Source organism: Ranitomeya variabilis, chromosome 1, assembly GCF_051348905.1.
Source record: "Ranitomeya variabilis isolate aRanVar5 chromosome 1, aRanVar5.hap1, whole genome shotgun sequence".
In the NCBI taxonomy this organism is placed as follows: Eukaryota; Metazoa; Chordata; class Amphibia; order Anura; family Dendrobatidae; genus Ranitomeya; species Ranitomeya variabilis.
Window position 1 is genome coordinate 603,075,758 of NC_135232.1, and position 18,914 is coordinate 603,094,671.

The 18,914-nt window shown below is 45.4% G+C and overlaps 1 protein-coding gene across 1 annotated transcript in view; it reads left to right on the top strand.

The window, feature by feature from the left end:
* The first annotated feature begins 18,166 nt into the window (after window positions 1-18,166).
* Window positions 18,167-18,914, top strand: part of CASQ1 (calsequestrin 1) — a 72,833-nt gene continuing 72,085 nt past the window's right edge. Inside the window, exon 1 of the mRNA XM_077259323.1 lies at window positions 18,167-18,793. Within this exon, the coding sequence (XP_077115438.1) occupies window positions 18,551-18,793 (243 nt within the window). The 5' untranslated portion in view covers window positions 18,167-18,550. The remainder of the gene's footprint in view (window positions 18,794-18,914) is intronic.

Consider the following 18,914-nt stretch of genomic DNA (forward strand, 5'->3'; position numbering starts at 1 on the left):
CAGGCCTGCAACAAGACATGCCTAACACAATACCGTTAGTGACCACCAGAGGGAGCCCAGAAACACAGTTCACAACAGTACTCCCCCCTTGAGGAGGGGTCACCGAACCCTCACCAAGACCCCCAGGGCGATCAGGATGAGCAGCGTGAAAGGCATGAACCAAATCAGCCGCATGAACATCAGAGGCGACAACCCAGGAATTATCCTCCTGACCATAGCCTTTCCACTTAACTAAATACTGGAGTTTCCGTCTAGAGATACGAGAATCCAGAATCTTCTCCACCACATACTCCAACTCGCCCTCAACCAAAACCGGGGCAGGAGGCTCAACAGCAGGAACCATAGGCACCACGTACCGCCGCAACAAGGACCTATGGAACACATTATGAATAGCAAATGACGCTGGAAGGTCCAAGCGAAAAGACACCGGGTTAAGGATTTCCAAAATCTTATAAGGACCGATAAAGCGAGGCTTGAACTTAGGAGAGGAGACTTTCAAAGGAACATGCCGAGAAGACAACCAAACCAAATCCCCAACACGAAGTCGGGGACCCACACCGCGGCGGCGGTTGGCAAAACGCTGGGCCTTGTCTTGTGACAATTTCAAATTGTCCACCACATGGTTCCAAATCCACTGCAACCTATCCACCACAGAATCAACCCCAGGACAGTCAGAAGGTTCAACCTGGCCCGAGGAGAAACGAGGATGAAAACCAGAGTTGCAGAAAAAGGGTGAAACCAAAGTGGCAGAACTAGCCCGATTATTAAGGGCAAACTCTGCCAGTGGCAAAAAGGTAACCCAGTCGTCCTGATCAGCAGAAACAAAACATCTCAAATAAGTCTCCAACGTCTGATTAGTTCGCTCGGTCTGGCCATTAGTCTGAGGATGAAAAGCCGACGAAAAAGACAAATCAATACCCATCTTAGCACAAAAGGATCGCCAGAATCTGGACACAAACTGGGATCCTCTGTCAGACACAATATTCTCAGGGATGCCGTGCAAACGAACCACATTCTGAAAGAACAAAGGGACCAAATCAGAGGAGGAAGGCAACTTAGGCAAGGGCACCAAATGGACCATTTTAGAAAAACGATCGCACACCACCCAGATGACAGACATCTTCCGAGATACCGGAAGATCCAAAATGAAATCCATGGAAATGTGCGTCCAAGGCCTCTTCGGGATAGGCAAGGGCAAAAGCAACCCGCTGGCACGAGAACAGAAAGGCTTAGCCCGAGCACAAATCCCACAGGACTGCACAAAAGAACGCACATCCCGCGACAAGGAAGGCCACCAAAAGGACCTAGCCACCAAATCTCTGGTACTGAAAATCCCAGGATGTCCCGCCAACACTGAAGAATGAACCTCAGAAATAACTCTGCTGGTCCATCTGTCAGGGACAAACAGTCTCTCTGGTGGGCAACGATCAGGCCTATCAGCCTGAAATTTCTGCAGCACTAGTTGCAAATCTGGGGAAATGGCAGACAAAATCACTCCCTCTCTGAGAATACCAGCCGGCTCCGAGACTCCCGGAGAGTCAGGCACTAAACTCCTAGAAAGTGCATCAGCCTTCACGTTCTTTGAACCAGGCAGGTACGAGACCACAAAGTCAAAACGGGAGAAAAACAACGACCAACGAGCCTGTCTAGGATTCAGGCGCTTGGCAGACTCGAGGTAAATCAGATTTTTATGATCAGTCAAGACCACCACACGATGTCTAGCTCCCTCGAGCCAATGTCGCCACTCCTCAAATGCCCACTTCATAGCCAACAACTCCCGATTACCAACATCATAGTTCCGCTCAGCAGGCGAAAATTGTCTTGAAAAGAAGGCGCATGGCTTCATCACGGAGCCATCAGAACTTTTTTGCGACAAAACAGCCCCTGCACCAATCTCAGAAGCATCAACTTTAACCTGGAAGGGAAGAGAGACATCCGGCTGGCACAAGACTGGCGCTGAAGTAAACCGACGCTTCAGCTCCCGAAAGGCCTCCATGGCCGCAGGAGACCAATTAGCAACATCAGAACCCTTCTTGGTCATATCCGTCAAAGGTTTAACCACGCTGGAAAAATTAGCGATAAAACGACGGTAAAAATTAGCAAAGCCCAAGAACTTCTGCAGGCTCTTAACAGACGTGGGCTGAGTCCAGTCATGAATGGCACGGACCTTGACTGGGTCCATCTCCACAGTAGAAGGGGAAAAAATAAAACCCAAAAAAGAAACCTTCTGTACCCCAAAGATACATTTTGAGCCCTTCACAAATAGAGCATTCTCCCGCAGAACCTGAAACACCATCCTGACCTGGTTCACATGGGACTCCCAATCATCAGAAAAAAACAAAATATCATCCAGATAAATAATCATAAATTTATCCAGATATTTCCGGAAGATGTCATGCATGAAGGACTGAAACACAGAAGGGGCATTCGATAATCCAAAAGGCATCACCAAGTACTCAAAATGACCCTCGGGCGTATTAAATGCCGTTTTCCATTCATCTCCCTGCTTTATGCGCACAAGGTTATATGCACCACGAAGATCTATCTTGGTGAACCAACTGGATCCCTTAATCCGAGCAAACAAATCAGACAACAATGGCAAAGGATACTGAAATTTAACCGTGATCTTATTCAGAAGACGATAATCTATACAAGGTCTCAAAGACCCGTCTTTCTTGCCCACAAAAAAGAATCCTGCACCAAGAGGAGAAGAGGATGGGCGAATATGTCCCTTCTCCAAAGACTCCTTTATATAACTCCGCATCGCGGCATGCTCTGGCACAGATAAATTAAAGAGTCGTCCCTTAGGAAACTTACTACCAGGAATCAAATCTATAGCACAATCACAGTCCCTATGAGGAGGAAGGGCACTGGACCTGGCCTCATTAAATACATCCTGAAAGTCTGACAAAAACTCAGGGATCTCAGAAGGAGTAGAAGAAGCAATAGACACCAATGGAGAATCGCCATGAATCCCCTGACACCCCCAACTAGACACAGTCATAGCTTTCCAATCTAAAACTGGATTATGGGCCTGTAACCATGGCAGACCCAAAACGACAACATCATGCATTTTATGCAGTACCAGAAAATGAATCACCTCCTGATGTACAGGAGTCATGCACATGGTCACTTGCGTCCAATACTGAGGTTTATTCTCTGTCAATGGCATAGAATCAATTCCTCTAAGAGGAATAGGATTTTCCAAAGGCTTCAGGACAAAACCGCAGCGCTTGGCAAACGACAAATCCATCAGACTTAAAGCAGCACCACAATCCACAAAAGCCATAACTGAGTAAGAAGATAATGAACAAATTAAAGTCACAGACAAAATAAACTTAGGCTGAAAAGTACCAATGGCGACAGGATTAACAATTTTTTTTAAGCGTTTAGAGCATGCTGAGATAACATGTGTTGAATCACCACAGTAGAAACACAACCCATTTTGACGTCTATGATTTTGTCGCTCGACTCTGGTCAGAATTCTGTCACATTGCATAGAATCAGGTGACCGTTCAGACAGCACCGCCGAAGGATTAACAGATTTGCGCTCCCGCAAACGTCGATCAATTTGAATGGCCAGAGCCATTGAATCATTCAGACCTGTAGGGATAGGAAACCCCACCATCACATCTTTAATGGCTTCAGAAAGACCATTTCTGAAATTTGAGGCCAGTGCACACTCATTCCATTGAGTAAGCACGGACCATTTCCGAAATTTTTGACAATATACCTCAGCTTCGTCCTGACCCTGAGAGATAGCCAGCAACATCTTTTCAGCCTGATTTTCAAGATTAGGCTCCTCATAAAGCAAACCAAGTGCCAGGAAAAACGCATCAACATTCACCAATGCAGGATCTCCTGGCGCCAGAGAGAAGGCCCAATCTTGAGGGTCGCCGCGCAAGAAGGAAATAACAATCTTAACTTGCTGAGCGGAATCACCAGAGGAACGAGGTTTCAGAGACAGAAACAATTTGCAATTATTCCTAAAATTCAGGAACTTAGATCTATCTCCAAAAAACGGCTCAGGAATAGGTATTTTTGGTTCAGACATAGGGCTATGGATAACAAAATCCTGAATGCTTTGCACCCTAGCAGCAAGCTGATCCACACTAGAAGTCAGAGTCTGGACATTCATATCTGCAGCAGAGTTCCAGCCACTCAGAGAAAAAGGGGATGGAAGAAGCTAGGCAAACTGCAGCAACAAAAAAAAAACAAAAAAAACCTCAGAACTTCTTTTTAATCCCGCTTCTGCGATGCAATAAACATTTTCTTTCGGCCTGGCATACTGTTATGATCCCAGTGGTAGAGGATCTCTGGTATTCCGGCAAGATAGCAAAAACATAAATACTGCTCTAGGGAGGTGGAAACTGGGCTAACCGCATACCTGATCCTAACACACACAACTAGAAGCAGCCGGTGAACGTGCCTACGTTGGTTCTAGACGTCTCGAGCCAGCCGGAGAACTGACTACCCCTAGAGGGAAAATAAGACCTCACTTGCCTCCAGAGAAATTGAACCCCAAAGATATAGAAAGCCCCCAACAAATAATAACGGTGAGGCAAGAGGAAAACACAAACGTAGAGATGAACTAGATTCAGCAAAGTGAGGCCCACTAGTCTAGATAGACAGAAAATAGATAGTGGACTATGCGGTCAGCAGAAAACCCTACAAAAACATCCACGCTGAACATTCAAGAACCCCCACACCGACTGACGGTGCGGAGGGAGAATATCAGCCCCCTAGGGCTTCCAGCGAGCCAGAAAATCAAATATTAAGCAAGCTCGACAAAGACACTGAAAAATGCAAACGATCCAAATTATACAAAACGGACTTAGCTTTTCTTGCATGAGACAGACTGAAAGGAATCCGGAGGAGACCATATAGGTCTGGATACAATGATGCCAGGCAAGAGACTGAGTCCGGAGGAGACTTAAATAGGGAACACCCGCTGCTTAACGACACAGCTGGAGCTCAGGCCTGCAACAAGACATGCCTAACACAATACCGTTAGTGACCACCAGAGGGAGCCCAGAAACACAGTTCACAACACATAATCCTGTGTTGGATTGGAAATCTATGTCTGTGACTAGTTGGGGTTGTCAGGGGGTTCATAATGATGTTCCTTTGATGTCAATCTCCTCTTCTTCCTCTTCTGAAATTCCAGAGTTTTTGTCTGATTTTCAGGATGTATTCGATGAGCCCAAGTCCAGTTCCCTTCCACCGCATAGGGACTGTGATTGTGCGATTGACTTGATTCCAGGCAGTAAGTTTCCTAAGGGCTGACTTTTCAACCTGTCTGTGCCTGAACATACCGCCATGCGGAGATATGTTAAGGAGTCTTTGGAGAAAGGGCATATTCGGCCATCTTCTTCACCGTTGGGAGCAGGTTTTCTTTTTGTTGCTAAGAAGGATGGCTCCTTGAGACCTTGTATTGATTATCGCCTCTTGAATAAGATCACGGTCAAGTTTCAATACCCTTTACCTTTGCTTTCCGATTTGTTTGCTAGGATTAAGGGGGCTAGTTGATTTACGAAGATTGACCTTCGGGGGGCATATAATCTTGTTCGTATTAAACAGGGTGATGAATGGAAAACTGCGTTTAATACGCCGGAAGGCCATTTTGAATACCTTGTGATGCCATTCGGGCTCACTAACGCTCCATCTGTTTTTCAATCCTTCATGCATGATATCTTCCGGATTTATATTGATAAATTCTTGATTGTATATTTGGACGATATTTTGATTTTTTCCGATGATTGGAAGTCTCATGTGGAACAGGTCAGGATGGTATTTCAGATCCTTCGCGACAATGCTTTGTTTGTGAAGGGGTCTAAGTGTCTCTTTGGGGTGCAGAAGGTTTCTTTTTTGGGCTTTATTTTTTCTCCCTCATCTATGGAGATGGATCCGGTTAAGTTTCAGGCCATTCATGATTGGATTCAACCCACATCCGTGAAGAGTCTTCAGAAATTTTCGGGTTTTGCAAATTTTTATCGCCGTTTCATTGCTAACTTCTCCAGCGTGGTTAAAAACTTGACTGATTTGATGAAAAAAGGCGCTGATGTGGCGAATTGGTCCTCTGCGGCTGTCTCTGCCTTTCAGGAGCTTAAACTTCTGCTCCGGTGTTGCGCCAACCAGATGTTTCTCTTCCGTTTCAGGTTGAGATTGATGCTTCTGAGATTGGGGCAGGGGCCGTTTTGTCTCAGAGGGATTCTGTTGGTTCTTTGATGAAACCGTGTGCCTTCTTCTCCTGCAAGTTTTCGCCTGCTGAACGCAATTATGATGTCGGCAATCGGGAGTTGTTGGCTATGAAGTGGGCGTTTGAGGAGTGGCGACATTGGCTTGAGGGAGCTAAGCACCGTATTGTGGTCCTGACCGATCATAAGTATTTGATTTACCTCGAGTCTGCCAAACGGCTGAGTCCTAGACAGGCTCGATGGTCCTTGTTTTTTTCCCGTTTTGATTTCGTGGTTTCGTATCTTCCGGGTTCTAAGAATATTAAGGCTGATGCTCTTTCTAGGAGTTTTTTGCCTGATTCTCCTGAGGTCCTTGAACCGGTCGGCATTCTGAAAGAAGGGGTGGTCCTTTCTGCTATTTCCCCTGATTTACGGCGGGTTCTTCAGGAATTTCAGGCTGATAGACCTGACCGCTGTCCTGTGGGGAAATTGTTTGTTCCTGACAGATGGACTAGTAGAGTGATTTCTGAGGTTCACTGTTCTGTGTTGGCTGGTCATCCTGGTATTTTTGGTACCAGAGATTTGGTTGGTTGGTCCTTTTGGTGGCCTTCGTTGTCACGTGATGTGCGTTCTTTTGTGCAGTCCTGTGGGACTTGTGCGCGGGCCAAGCCTTGTTGTTCCCGTGCTAGTGGGTTACTTTTGCCATTGCCGGTCCCTGAGAGGCCCTGGACGCATATTTCTATGGATTTTATTTCGGATCTTCCGGTTTCCCAGAGGATGTCGGTTATCTGGGTTGTTTGTGACCGGTTTTCTAAGGTGGTTCATTTGGTGCCTTTGCCTAAATTGCTTTCCTCTTCAGAGTTGGTTCCATTGCTTTTTCAGCATGTGGTTCGTTTGCATGGTATTCCGGAGAATATTGTGTCTGACAGAGGTTCCCAGTTTGTTTCTAGGTTTTGGCGGGCCTTTTGTGCTAGGCTGGGCATTGATTTGTCTTTTTCTTCTGCATTTCATCCTCAGACAAATGGCCAGACCGAGCGAACTAATCAGACTTTGGAGACTTATTTGAGATGCTTTGGTGTCTGCCGATCAGGATGATTGGGTGGCCTTTTTGCCATTGGCCGAGTTTGCCCTTAATAATCGGGCTAGTTCGGCTACTTTGGTTTCGCTTTGGGTTTTTTTTTGTAATTTTGGTTTTCATCCTCGTTTTTCTTCTGGGCAGGTTGAGCCTTCTGACTGTCCTGGTGTGGATTCTGTGGTTGACAGGTTGCAGTAGATTTGGGCTCATGTGGTGGACAATTTGGTGTTGTCTCAGGAGGAGGCTCAACGTTTTGCTAACGGTCGTCGGTGTGTTGGTTCCCGGCTTCGGGTTGGGGATTTGGTTTGGTTGTCTTCCCGTCATGTTCCTATGAAGGTCTCTTCCCCTAAGTTTAAGCCTCGGTTTATTGGTCCTTATAAGATTTCTGAGATTATTAATCCGGTGTCTTTTCGATTGGCGCTTCCGGCCTCTTTTGCTATCCATAATGTCTTCCATAGATCTTTATTGCGGAAATATGTGGTGCCCGTTGTTCCCTCTGTTGATCCTCCGGCCCCTGTTTTGGTTGATGCGGAGTTGGAGTATGTGGTTGAGAAGATTTTGGATTCTCGTTTTTCGAGGCGGAGGCTTCAGTACCTTGTCAAATGGAAGGGTTATGGCCAGGAGGATAATTCTTGGGTTTTGATGTCCATGCTGCTGATTTGGTTCATGCTTTTCATCTGGCTCGTCCTGAGGGTTCGGTGACCCCTCCTCAAGGGGGGGTACTGTTGTGAATTCTGCTTTTGGGCTCCCTCCGGTGGTTGTAGGTGGTAATGCAGTTGCCCCTGAGTTGCAGTCCTGGTCAGGTGTATCTGCTGATTGCAGTTCTGACTGGGGTATTTAGGTGTGCAGGATTCATTAGTCCTTGCCAGTTGTCAATTGTTGTTGGGAGGTGTAGGACCTCTGCCTGGTTCCTCCTGCCTTTCTGCCAAATCTGCAAAGATAAGTGTCTGTTTTTTTTTCCTGTGGCACACATGTTGTGTGCTTCACAATTCAGTGCTATTCTTTGTGTTTTCTTGTCCAGCTTAGATTGTGTCAGTATTTTCTCAGTCTTGTTGGATTCTCTGGAGTGGCAGATATACATTCCATGTCTTTAGTTAGATTGTGGAACTTTTTGTATTATCTGCTGTGGATATTTTTGGAAGGGTTTTAATACTGACCGCCTAGTAATCTGTCCTATCCTTTCCTATTTAGCTAGAGTGGCCTCTTTTGCTAAATCCTGTTTTCTACCTGCGTGTGTCTATTCTTCTCCTACTCACAGTCATTATTCGTGGGGGGCTGCCTATCCTTTGGGGGTCTGCTCTGAGGCAAGGTAGCATTCCTATTTCCATCTATAGGGGTATTTAGTCCTCCGGCTGTGTCGAGGTGTCTAGGGTATGTTAGGCACACCCCACGGCTACTTCTAGTTGCGGTGTTAGTTCAGGATTTGCGGTCAGTACAGGTTCCACCGACTCCAGAGAAAGCTTCATGCGGCTCCAAGGTCACCAGATCATAATACACAATGTTTCGCAAACAATAATTACAGTATAAACAAAAAAAAATATGGCCACACATGACGCTCTATACTGTATAATGGCCACACATGACGCTCCATACTGTATAATGGCCACACATGACGCTCCATACTGTATAATGGCCACACATGACGCTCCATACTGTATAATGGCCCCAAATGATTCTGCGTACAGTGTACTGGCCCCACGTGATGCTCCATACAGTATAATGGGCCCACGTGATGCTGCATACTGTATAATGGCCACACATGATGCTCCATACTGTATAATGGCCACATGATGTCCATACTGTATAATGGCCACATGATGCTCCATAATGTATAATGGCCACACATGACGCTCCATACTGTATAATGGCCATTGGCCACATTATGCTCCATACTGTATAATAGCCCCACATGATGCTTCGAACTGTATAATGGCCACACATAATGCTCCATACTGTATAATGGCCACATTATGCTCCATACTGTATAATGGCCACACAGGATGCTCCATACTGTATATTGGCCACACAGTGCCCCATACTGTATAATGGCCACACATGATGCTCCATACTGTATATTGGCCACACAGTGCTCCATACTGTATAATGGCCACACAGTGCTCCATACTGTATAATGGCCACACATGATACTCCATACTGTATAATGGCCACACATGATGCTCCATTGTTAGGGCTAGCGGAACGCACCGAGTAAATAGAGATGTTTATTATAATGGGTGCGTTCGCAGCCCGGGGTCCACCGTGCAGGAGGAACCTGCTGCTAGCGAATGGCGGCACTGTTTGGCGGTATAGACTAGCTCTGTTACTCCACAGAATAGCCATGAAAGGGGAAGCACTGCGCCCTGTTAGCCTCACAGGAGCACAAGCTTACTGCCAAGCTGATAGTAGTCAGTGGTTATGCAACATGCAATCTCCTCACCGGAGAAGCCGGTATTCTAGGGGCTTATTTCAGCCGGGTCCCTGAACACACTCATACAATCTCCTCACCGGAGGTGCCGGTATTCTAGGGGCTTATTTCAGCCGGGTCCCTGAACACACTCATGCATAACCACACTGGCGCAAAGCACATATATGAATTGACACTAGCGCATGGCCGTGCGGCCATGCGAGCCCTATATAGCTGCAGCAAGAAAAAGACCTTCCTAGAAGGACCAATGAGAGACTGCCATACCTGAGCATGTGACCCTAAATCTCCACTGAGAGATCTTGCCCTGGGCATGCTCAGTGTGTGCAAAGCAGGACTTAGTCCTAGCACCTACAGGACCTTCCTGAAGGGACCAATGGACTTAGCTGCAGTATCTGACCATGTGACCCTCGATCTCCACTGAGAGATCTTACTCAGGGCATGCTCAGAACGAGAAGAGCAGGACTTAGTCCCAGAAGCGTCTGCTCGCCGCTGCCCAGCACTGACTTCAATGGCAGAAGCAGGAAAAGCAGCAGTAACTCTTTGTACAGAGTGGGACTGAGCAAGACGCTGGGACCGACGTCTCCGCTGAGCAGGCTCCACTGCGGCAGGAGAAGAATGGGAGACCGCAGCGGAGATGGCCCGAGATTCCCCCTGTGCGGAGGCGGGAACTCGACCCCTAACATCTATACTGTATAATGGCCACACATGATGCCCCATACTGTATAATGGCAACATGATGCTCCATACTGTATAATGGCCACACATGATGCTGCGTACTGTATAATGGCCACACATGATGCTCCTTACTGTATAATGGCCACACATGATGCTCCATACTGTATAATGGCCACACATAGTGCTCCATACTGTATAATGATCCCACATGATGCTCAATACTGTATAACGACCACATATGATGTTCCATACTGTATAATGGCCATTGGCCACACATGATGCTCCATACTGTATATTGGCCACACAGTGCCCCATACTGTATATTGGCCACACAGTGCTCCATACTGTATAATGGCCACACAGTGCTCCATACTGTATAATGGCCACACAGTGCCCCATACTGTATATTGGCCATTGGCCACACATGATGCTCCATACTGTATAATGGCCACATGATGCTCCATACTGTATAATGGCCACACAGGATGCCCCATACTGTATATTGGCCACACAGTGCCCCATACTGTATATTGGCCACACAGTGCTCCATACTGTATAATGGCCACACAGTGCTCCATACTGTATAATGGCCACACATGATGCTCCATACTGTATAATGGCCACACATAGTGCTCCATACTGTATAATGGCCACACATAGTGCTCCATACTGTATAATGGCCGCACATGATGCCCCATACTGTATAATGGCCACACATGATGCTCCATACTGTATAATGGCCACACATGATGCTCCATACTGTATAATGGCCACACATAGTGCTCCATACTGTATAATGGCCACACATAGTGCTCCATACTGTATAATGATCCCACATGATGCTCAATACTGTATAACGACCACATATGATGTTCCATACTGTATAATGGCCATTGGCCACACATGATGCTCCATACTGTATAATGGCCACATGATGCTCCATACTGTATAATGGCCACACATGATGCCCCATACTGTATAATGGCCACACATGATGCTCCATACTGTATAATGGCCACACAGGATGCCCCATACTGTATATTGGCCACACAGTGCCCCATACTGTATATTGGCCACACATGATGCTCCATACTGTATAATGGCCACACAGTGCTCCATACTGTATAATGGCCACACATGATGCCCCATACTGTATAATGGCCACACATGATGCTCCATACTGTATAATGGCCGCACATGATGCCCCATACTGTATAATGGCCACACATGATGCTCCATAGTGTATAATGGCCACCCAGTGCTCCATACTGTATAATGGCCACACATGATGCTCCATAGTGTATAATGGCCACCCAGTGCTCCATACTGTATAATGGCCACACATAGTGCTCCATACTGTATAATGGCCACACATAGTGCTCCATACTGTATAATGACCCCCCTTCCTGTATGCATGGCTCATATTCCCCCTTCCTGTATGCATGGCTCATATTTCCCCCCCCCCCGTATGGATGGCTCATATTTTCTCCTCCTGTATGCATGGCTCATATTTCCCCCCCCCCTGTATGAGGTGACCCAGCTTTTTAAAAAAAAAAAACAATAAACCTTGCTCAGGTGCCGCCCCCTGCATTGTCCCCGCCCTAGGCATGTGATACGGCCCTGCCGGGTGATGTACACACCTCCCAACCAGTGCGGGAAAACTAATGTCCCGCCCAGGATTGCGGGGCTGACTGTCAAAATTGGGACAGTCCCGCTGGATCTGGGATGGTTGGGAGGTATGCATTTCATCATGTGCAGTGCCCCCTCAAACACACTTCATCATCTGCAGTCTCACTCCCCCCCACCTCACCCATTTAAAAAAACAAAAATAAAAATGTTTTTTATACTTACCTCAGTCGTTCCGGGGCGTCTAGTGTTTCCAGCAGTGAAGCAGCAGCTAGAATGTATGGGCTGCTGAGAGGACCTGACAGGAGCCCATACATTCTAGCACATTCACTACTGAGATTGCTAGAATGTATGGGCTGTAGTCAGGATCTGCAGGGAGCCCATACATTCTAGCTACAGCCGAGCAGGAGCTGCGCAGCCGACTAGGTAAGACGGCCGTGCACAGCTCCAAAACGGCTCCCGGGCCCCAGCGCCGACATGTGCGCCGCAGTGCACAGTATTTTAGTGCATGATGGGGCCCGGTCAGTAGAAGCACAACAGTGGGGCCCCGGATCTGGGGGCCCCTCTGTGTGCAGCTGCTGACCGGGCCCCATACAGCAGTAACGGTTGTAATGCCCTGATGGCGGCCCTGATTGTAATATTGGGACCCTGAGTGTGGCGGCTTACGAACACGAATGTGCTTTCCATCTAGGGATCCTAGGCAGTTGGGGAACTGGCATGCTTGCTCAAAGTCACAGGCTATCCACAGCCTGTATTCTTTTTGGGACTCAGGCATTACAGAATTATGAAGGCGAGCCCATATTTCTGTACAAGTGGAACGTACAATGCTTGAGATGGTCGATTTCCCAATCAGAAACTCCAGATGAAGTGCCGCATAGGAGAGACAGGTGGATAGAAATCTAAAATTAACAACAAACAAACACAAATTCAGTAGAAAACTTCTCCTCGCATAATATGAACAGTGTAATCCATCATAAAAGTATGTAACATAGCAAACTAAGCCCTGTGTGAACAAAAGACAACGCTATTACATGCTGCATGCAGTTCATTTTGTCAAACATCAGGGAGTGAAAATGAAAAAATGTGGTTAAGTAATTGAAGTAAGATGCCATAAACATTCACACAATATTTTTTCTAAACATATGGCTGGAGCGGGATTTTAAAAAAGATAATTCCATTTAATATACCACAAATAAAGGATGAATACATACCATAGTGTAAGTAAATCCGCTTCTCTGCCAAAATATATTTGCGCATCTTTGAGTCCTTGAAAGTCAGGCCAGGTCACACATCCTCCAAAAGAAGGTCAAATGTAGAGAGCCCATCCGACAGTACCGATAAAACTTGTCCGGATGCCTGCGTAGAGAACCATACAGAAGGTGGAGACTCGGACCGATTTTTCATACATTTAGTGTGACTCCTGCCTAACTTTCTTTGTAGGATCTTCAGTAGTATTTTGCTGGCATGAGGTATGAGCGCAATTTTCCAATAGTTTTCACAGTCGATAGCATCTCCATTCTTCGGAATAGGAATAAACATAGATCTTGTGCTGTCCTTGGGCCGTTTACTGGTTGTGCATATCTGTGACACAGGCATGTGATGACATCAACTGCTGCTACAGAAGACTTCTTTAGCTCTATTGGAATATTGTCACATTCATGCACTTTAGTTTTACAGAAGCTTTATCGTAGCAATGACTCCGTCTTTCAGGATGTTTGGCTTCCTATGAATTCCAGTATCAGTTTCTTCTCGTTTCACTGAGTCGTTCTTGTAGAGGTGCTCTGTGTACTCTTTCCATCTTTCCTTGATTTTTTGAGTTTGTTCTCCTTGGTGTCTTTTAACATTTCCACTCTTGGTTGAAATTTTCATCTTACATCTTTGATCTTTAGCTATGCCTCCCTTGTCTTGCCCCTCAGATGTTCTATCTCTGTACATATCTTTTGGTAATAAATTCTTTGTCTGCTCGAATAGCTCTCTTTAGTCTTTTACTGATGTTGTCTGCGTCCTGCTTGCTACCTCCTTTTGCTTTTGCCATTTGTCTTTCTTCAGTGATCTTTAGTTCCAAAAAACTTCAAGTATGTTCATCAAATTGAAGTTGGAAATGGCCTGTTCTCTAGTTCATTTGTGCAACTTGACTAATCTTTGATCGATGACTTCATTTTTGACAGACCTGTAACTTCTTCTTTAGGAAGAAGTATCTGTAGTAATGGTACCTGTTTGTACTTGTTATCAGTATAAAAGCCACCTGTCCACAACCTCAAACTGTCACACTCCAAACTCCGCTATGGTGAAGACCAAAGAGCTGTCGAAAGACACCAGAAACAAAATTGTAGCCCTGCACCAGGCTGGGAAGACTGAATCTGCAATAGGCAAGCAGCTCGGTGAAATGAAATCAACTGTGGGAGCAAAAATGAGAAAATGGAAGACATACAAGACCACTGGTAATCTCCCTCGATCTGGGGCTCCACAAAAGTTCTCACCACGTGGGGTCAAAAAGATCACAAGAACAGTGAGCAAAAATCCCAGAACCACAGGGGGGACCTAGGGAAGGACCTGCATAGAGCTGGGACCACCGTAACAAAGGCTACCATCAGTAACACATTACGCCGCCAGGGACTCAGATCCTGCAGTGCCAGATGTGTCCCCCTGCTTAAGCAGTACATGCCTGTGCCCATCTGAAGTTTGATAGAGAGAATTTGAATTATCCAGAAGAGTATTGGGAGAATGTTATATGGTCTGATGAAGCCAAAGTAGAACTGTTTGGTAAAAACAAAACTCATCGTGTTTGGAGGAGACAGAATGCTGAGTTGCATCCAAAGAACACCATACCTACTGTGAAGCATGGGGGTGGCAACATCATGCTATGGGGTTGTTTCTCTGCAAATGGACCAGGACTGATCCGTGTACATGAAAGAATGAATGGGGCCATGTATCGTGAGATTTTGAGTGCAAACCTCCTTCCATCAGTAAGGGCATTGAAGATGAAATGTAGATGGGTGATGGGTCGTTCAGCATGATAATGATCCCAAGCACACCGCCAGGGCAGCGAAGGAGTGGCTTCATAAGAAGCATATGAAGGTCCTGGAGTGGCCTAGCCAGTCTCCAGATCTCAACCCCATAGAAAACCTTTGGAGGGAGTTGAAAGTCCGTGTTGCCCAGCGATAGGCCCAAAATATCATTGCTTTAGTGGAGATCTGCATGGAGAAATGGGCCAACATACCACCAACAGTGTGTGCCAACCTTGTGAAGACTTACAGAAAATGTTTGACCTCTGTCATTGGCAAAAAAGGATATATAACCAAATATTGAGATGAACTTTTGTTAATGACCAAATACTTATTTTCCACCATAATTTGCTAAATAAATCTTGCCAAATCAGACAAGGTGATTTTTAGGATTTGTTTTCTCATTTTGACTCTTATAATTGTGATCTACCTATGATGTCAATTACAGGCGTCTCTCATCTTTTTAAGTGGAAGAACTTGCACAATTGGTGGCTGACTAAATACTTTTTTTTCCCCACTGTGGTCAGTCTGATTCTTATAAGCCCCATTCGGTGATGTCCATTTGTAGAGTCTTCATTTGTGATTTTGGAAGAAGGTCTTCATGATGGACAATAGATTTGTCATACTAAAGTCAATGATTCTTTTTCCAGCCTCGTTCCATTCGCCAAGTAAAGAGTTTCCAACAACGGTTCCATGTTTGTCATGGCTCACTTTAGCATGTGTAAGTCTCCCATTATAATGAATAAGTCTTAATTTTGGCAATTTGATGATTTCCTCTTCAACTTGATCGTAGAATAGCTCTTCGTCCTCCTCCTCAGCATCTGTTGTTGGTGAGTAGACTTGTATAACTGTGACATGGCTTGATACTTCTTCTTATTGTATCACGATGACTCTATCACTGACTGCATTTTAGTTCAGGACAGGGCCGGCCAATCTTCAGTTGAAAATAAAAGCTACATTGTTTCATCTTCAGATATCGTTGACAGAATAGTAGGCCCAATGTTCGTTTGACTGAAAATGTCCGTACTGCGTCCATCTTAATTGGCTTATTATGAGTAAGTTGAATCCTGTTCTATCTATTTCAGTTTTGACAATGTTGCGTTTGCCTTGGTTCATGGTTCGTACATTCCAAGTTCCAATCATTATGATATCTCAGCAGCTTTTGATCTTCCCTTTCGACCAAGTGACATCAGCCCCAAAACATCTTTGCGGCTTTGGTCCTGGCACTTCATGAGCATTGACCATACTCAGGTCAACCACCGGCTCTTCCCAAGTAGCTTGTTGCTTGCCTTCCGACCTAGAAACGCATCTTCTTCCAGCACTATATCGAATTCCATTAGGTGTACTCGCCATCAAGTTTTCTTGGCATAATATAGAAGTAATGTGGCATTTGTGAAAGAGCCACACAATCAGCATTGTATGTTGTCAATACAAATCGCCTCATCGCACAACCTGCTGGCGCTGGGCAGTATGCTTATTCTGGCACCTCAGTTCAAACCTGTCTATATGAGCTGCACATATACAATTATTAATATCAAAAAAAACGAAACCATAATGAGCCAAACCCGGGAAAAGGAAAACACAAGTGTGATAATTAATAATAACCCGGGCGCTTAATTCATTGCTCCAGCAACATTATATGAAAAGGAGAAACAAGGAGCCTAGAGTACAAATGTACAAAAATAGTTTATTTATAGAATAATTAAAATATAGGACATAAGGCAAAACAAGATGATAGAGATACCACGACAACACATAGAAGGGAACAGAAAAAAGGAACAACTCAACCTGTCCGCCCCCCAACACTAGATGTAATAACTGTAAAAGGCACAAATTGAGGATAAAAAGTAGTAAGTGCCGATATAGTACATAGTACTGGGAGGATGGGAAGCACAAAGCACATGGTGTAAGAATAATAAAATAAAAAGCAAAGGTGCCATGCTTACCAACGCACGTTTCACAGCGCTCAAACGCTGCTTTCTCAAGCCCCTTGAGAAAGCAGCGTTTGAGCGCTGCGAAACGTGCGTTGGGGCTCCTCCATCGGTGGGACCCTCTCCTATCCACCTCCCTTCACTGTGGTAAGCATGGCACCTTTGCTTTTTATTGCTGTGTGGCGGGTCTTTATATAAATATACAGGGCACTGGCCCTTAGATTGTTCTTTGCATAGTCACACAGCAGCGTTCTTACACCATGTGCTTTGTGCTTCCCATCCTCCCAGTACTATGTACTATATCGGCACTTACTACTTTTTATCCTCAATTTGTGCCTTTTACAGTTATTACATCTAGTGTTGGGGGGCGGACAGGTTGAGTTGTTCCTTTTTTCTGTTCCCTTCTATGTGTTGTCGTGGTATCTCTATCATCTTGTTTTGCCTTATGTCCTATATTTTAATTATTCTATAAATAAACTATTTTTGTACATTTGTACTCTAGGCTCCTTGTTTCTCCTTTTCATATAACATATACAATTATATATACAGGAGATTCCCAGGTTATACCAGCTGTACATATATAATTATATACAGGAGATGCCCAGGTTATACCAGCTGTAGATATATAATTATACACAGGACATGCTCATGTTTTCCCAGCTGTACATATCTATTATATACAGAAAATGCCCTGGTTATACCAGCTGCACATATATAATTATATACAGGAGATGCCCAGGTTATACCAGTTGTACATATATAATTATATATTGAAGTAAATGATGCTGAGCTGAATTACCATGGGCAACCTTCCAACATGTAAGGTTTTGTTTTGGGGAAGGAGGCAGCCATGAAGAAAGTCAACATGACAGGACCGCCTAAAATTTTGAAGACATCTGTGGGGTTTAGCTTTGACATCCTAAAGGTGTAATGTCAGGAAAACCATTAATCACATGTTTGCTCACTAGGGGTTAGTCTACCAGGGGTCCGTGTTCTAAAAGAGTTATTACGGAGTGGTGGTCAAGAAGTCTACAGAATATAATATATAATCCTAACATGTAAATAGATCCCACCAAATCTGCCTTATCAGGCTGTTTCTGATGAAGAAGACCCTGATATCGGGCTGTGTGCTGACTTGTCTGGCTGCCTCTATCCCCCCTGTCCTGCTTCTGGCAATAGACACTTGAGGACTGATAGTATATTAGGAGACCGATCTCATGTAGACATATATAGACAGTGGTTACAAGAGGAGGGAGTTCAAGTGACGAATGTCCAGACTGGCAAGCCTGTTAGGATAGGATGTCCCTCCCGAGTTCTTGACCTCCTCCTATCTAGCCCCCTCATCCTCATTTATGGACTGGGTGTCAGATTTTCCCTTTGCTTTTCAGCCTGTGCACACTGGGATAGCCACCACCACTTGTTCCCAGACTCTCGCCTCCATCTCAACCAGCTCGAGGAGCTGTCCCCAAAACCCCTAAAGTAAGAGTGGAGCGACCTCACCAAGAAGCCAGAGGAGATACCTGTCCTTCCGAAACTATTCCTATAAGGGGACCGAGAAGGGGTTTTGGTACAATCCTCCTACCCCACGTTAACTTTAAACTGGGACCGTTACCTGTTGGTTTGGAACGTGCGAGAGGATGAAGGGGCTGTGGCTGGCTTTGGCAGCTCTGTGCCTCGCCTTGGTCAACCTGGGTGCCCGGGCCGAGGATGGACTTGACTTCCCAGAGTATGACGGAGAGGACAGAGTCATCCACATCAGCTTGAAAAACTATAAGGCCGCCCTAAAGAAGTACGAAGTCTTGGCCTTGCTATACCATGAACCTATTGAGGATGACAAAGCTTCCCAAAGACAGTTTGAGATGGAGGAGCTGATACTGGAGGTACAAAGAGACCCAGAAAGATACCTATTATTTATGTCATAGCTTCATGTAACCAAAATGGACATAAAGGCCCCCAAATCTAACTTATGGTACCCTTTAGTGGTTCAAAACCCCATCCTTG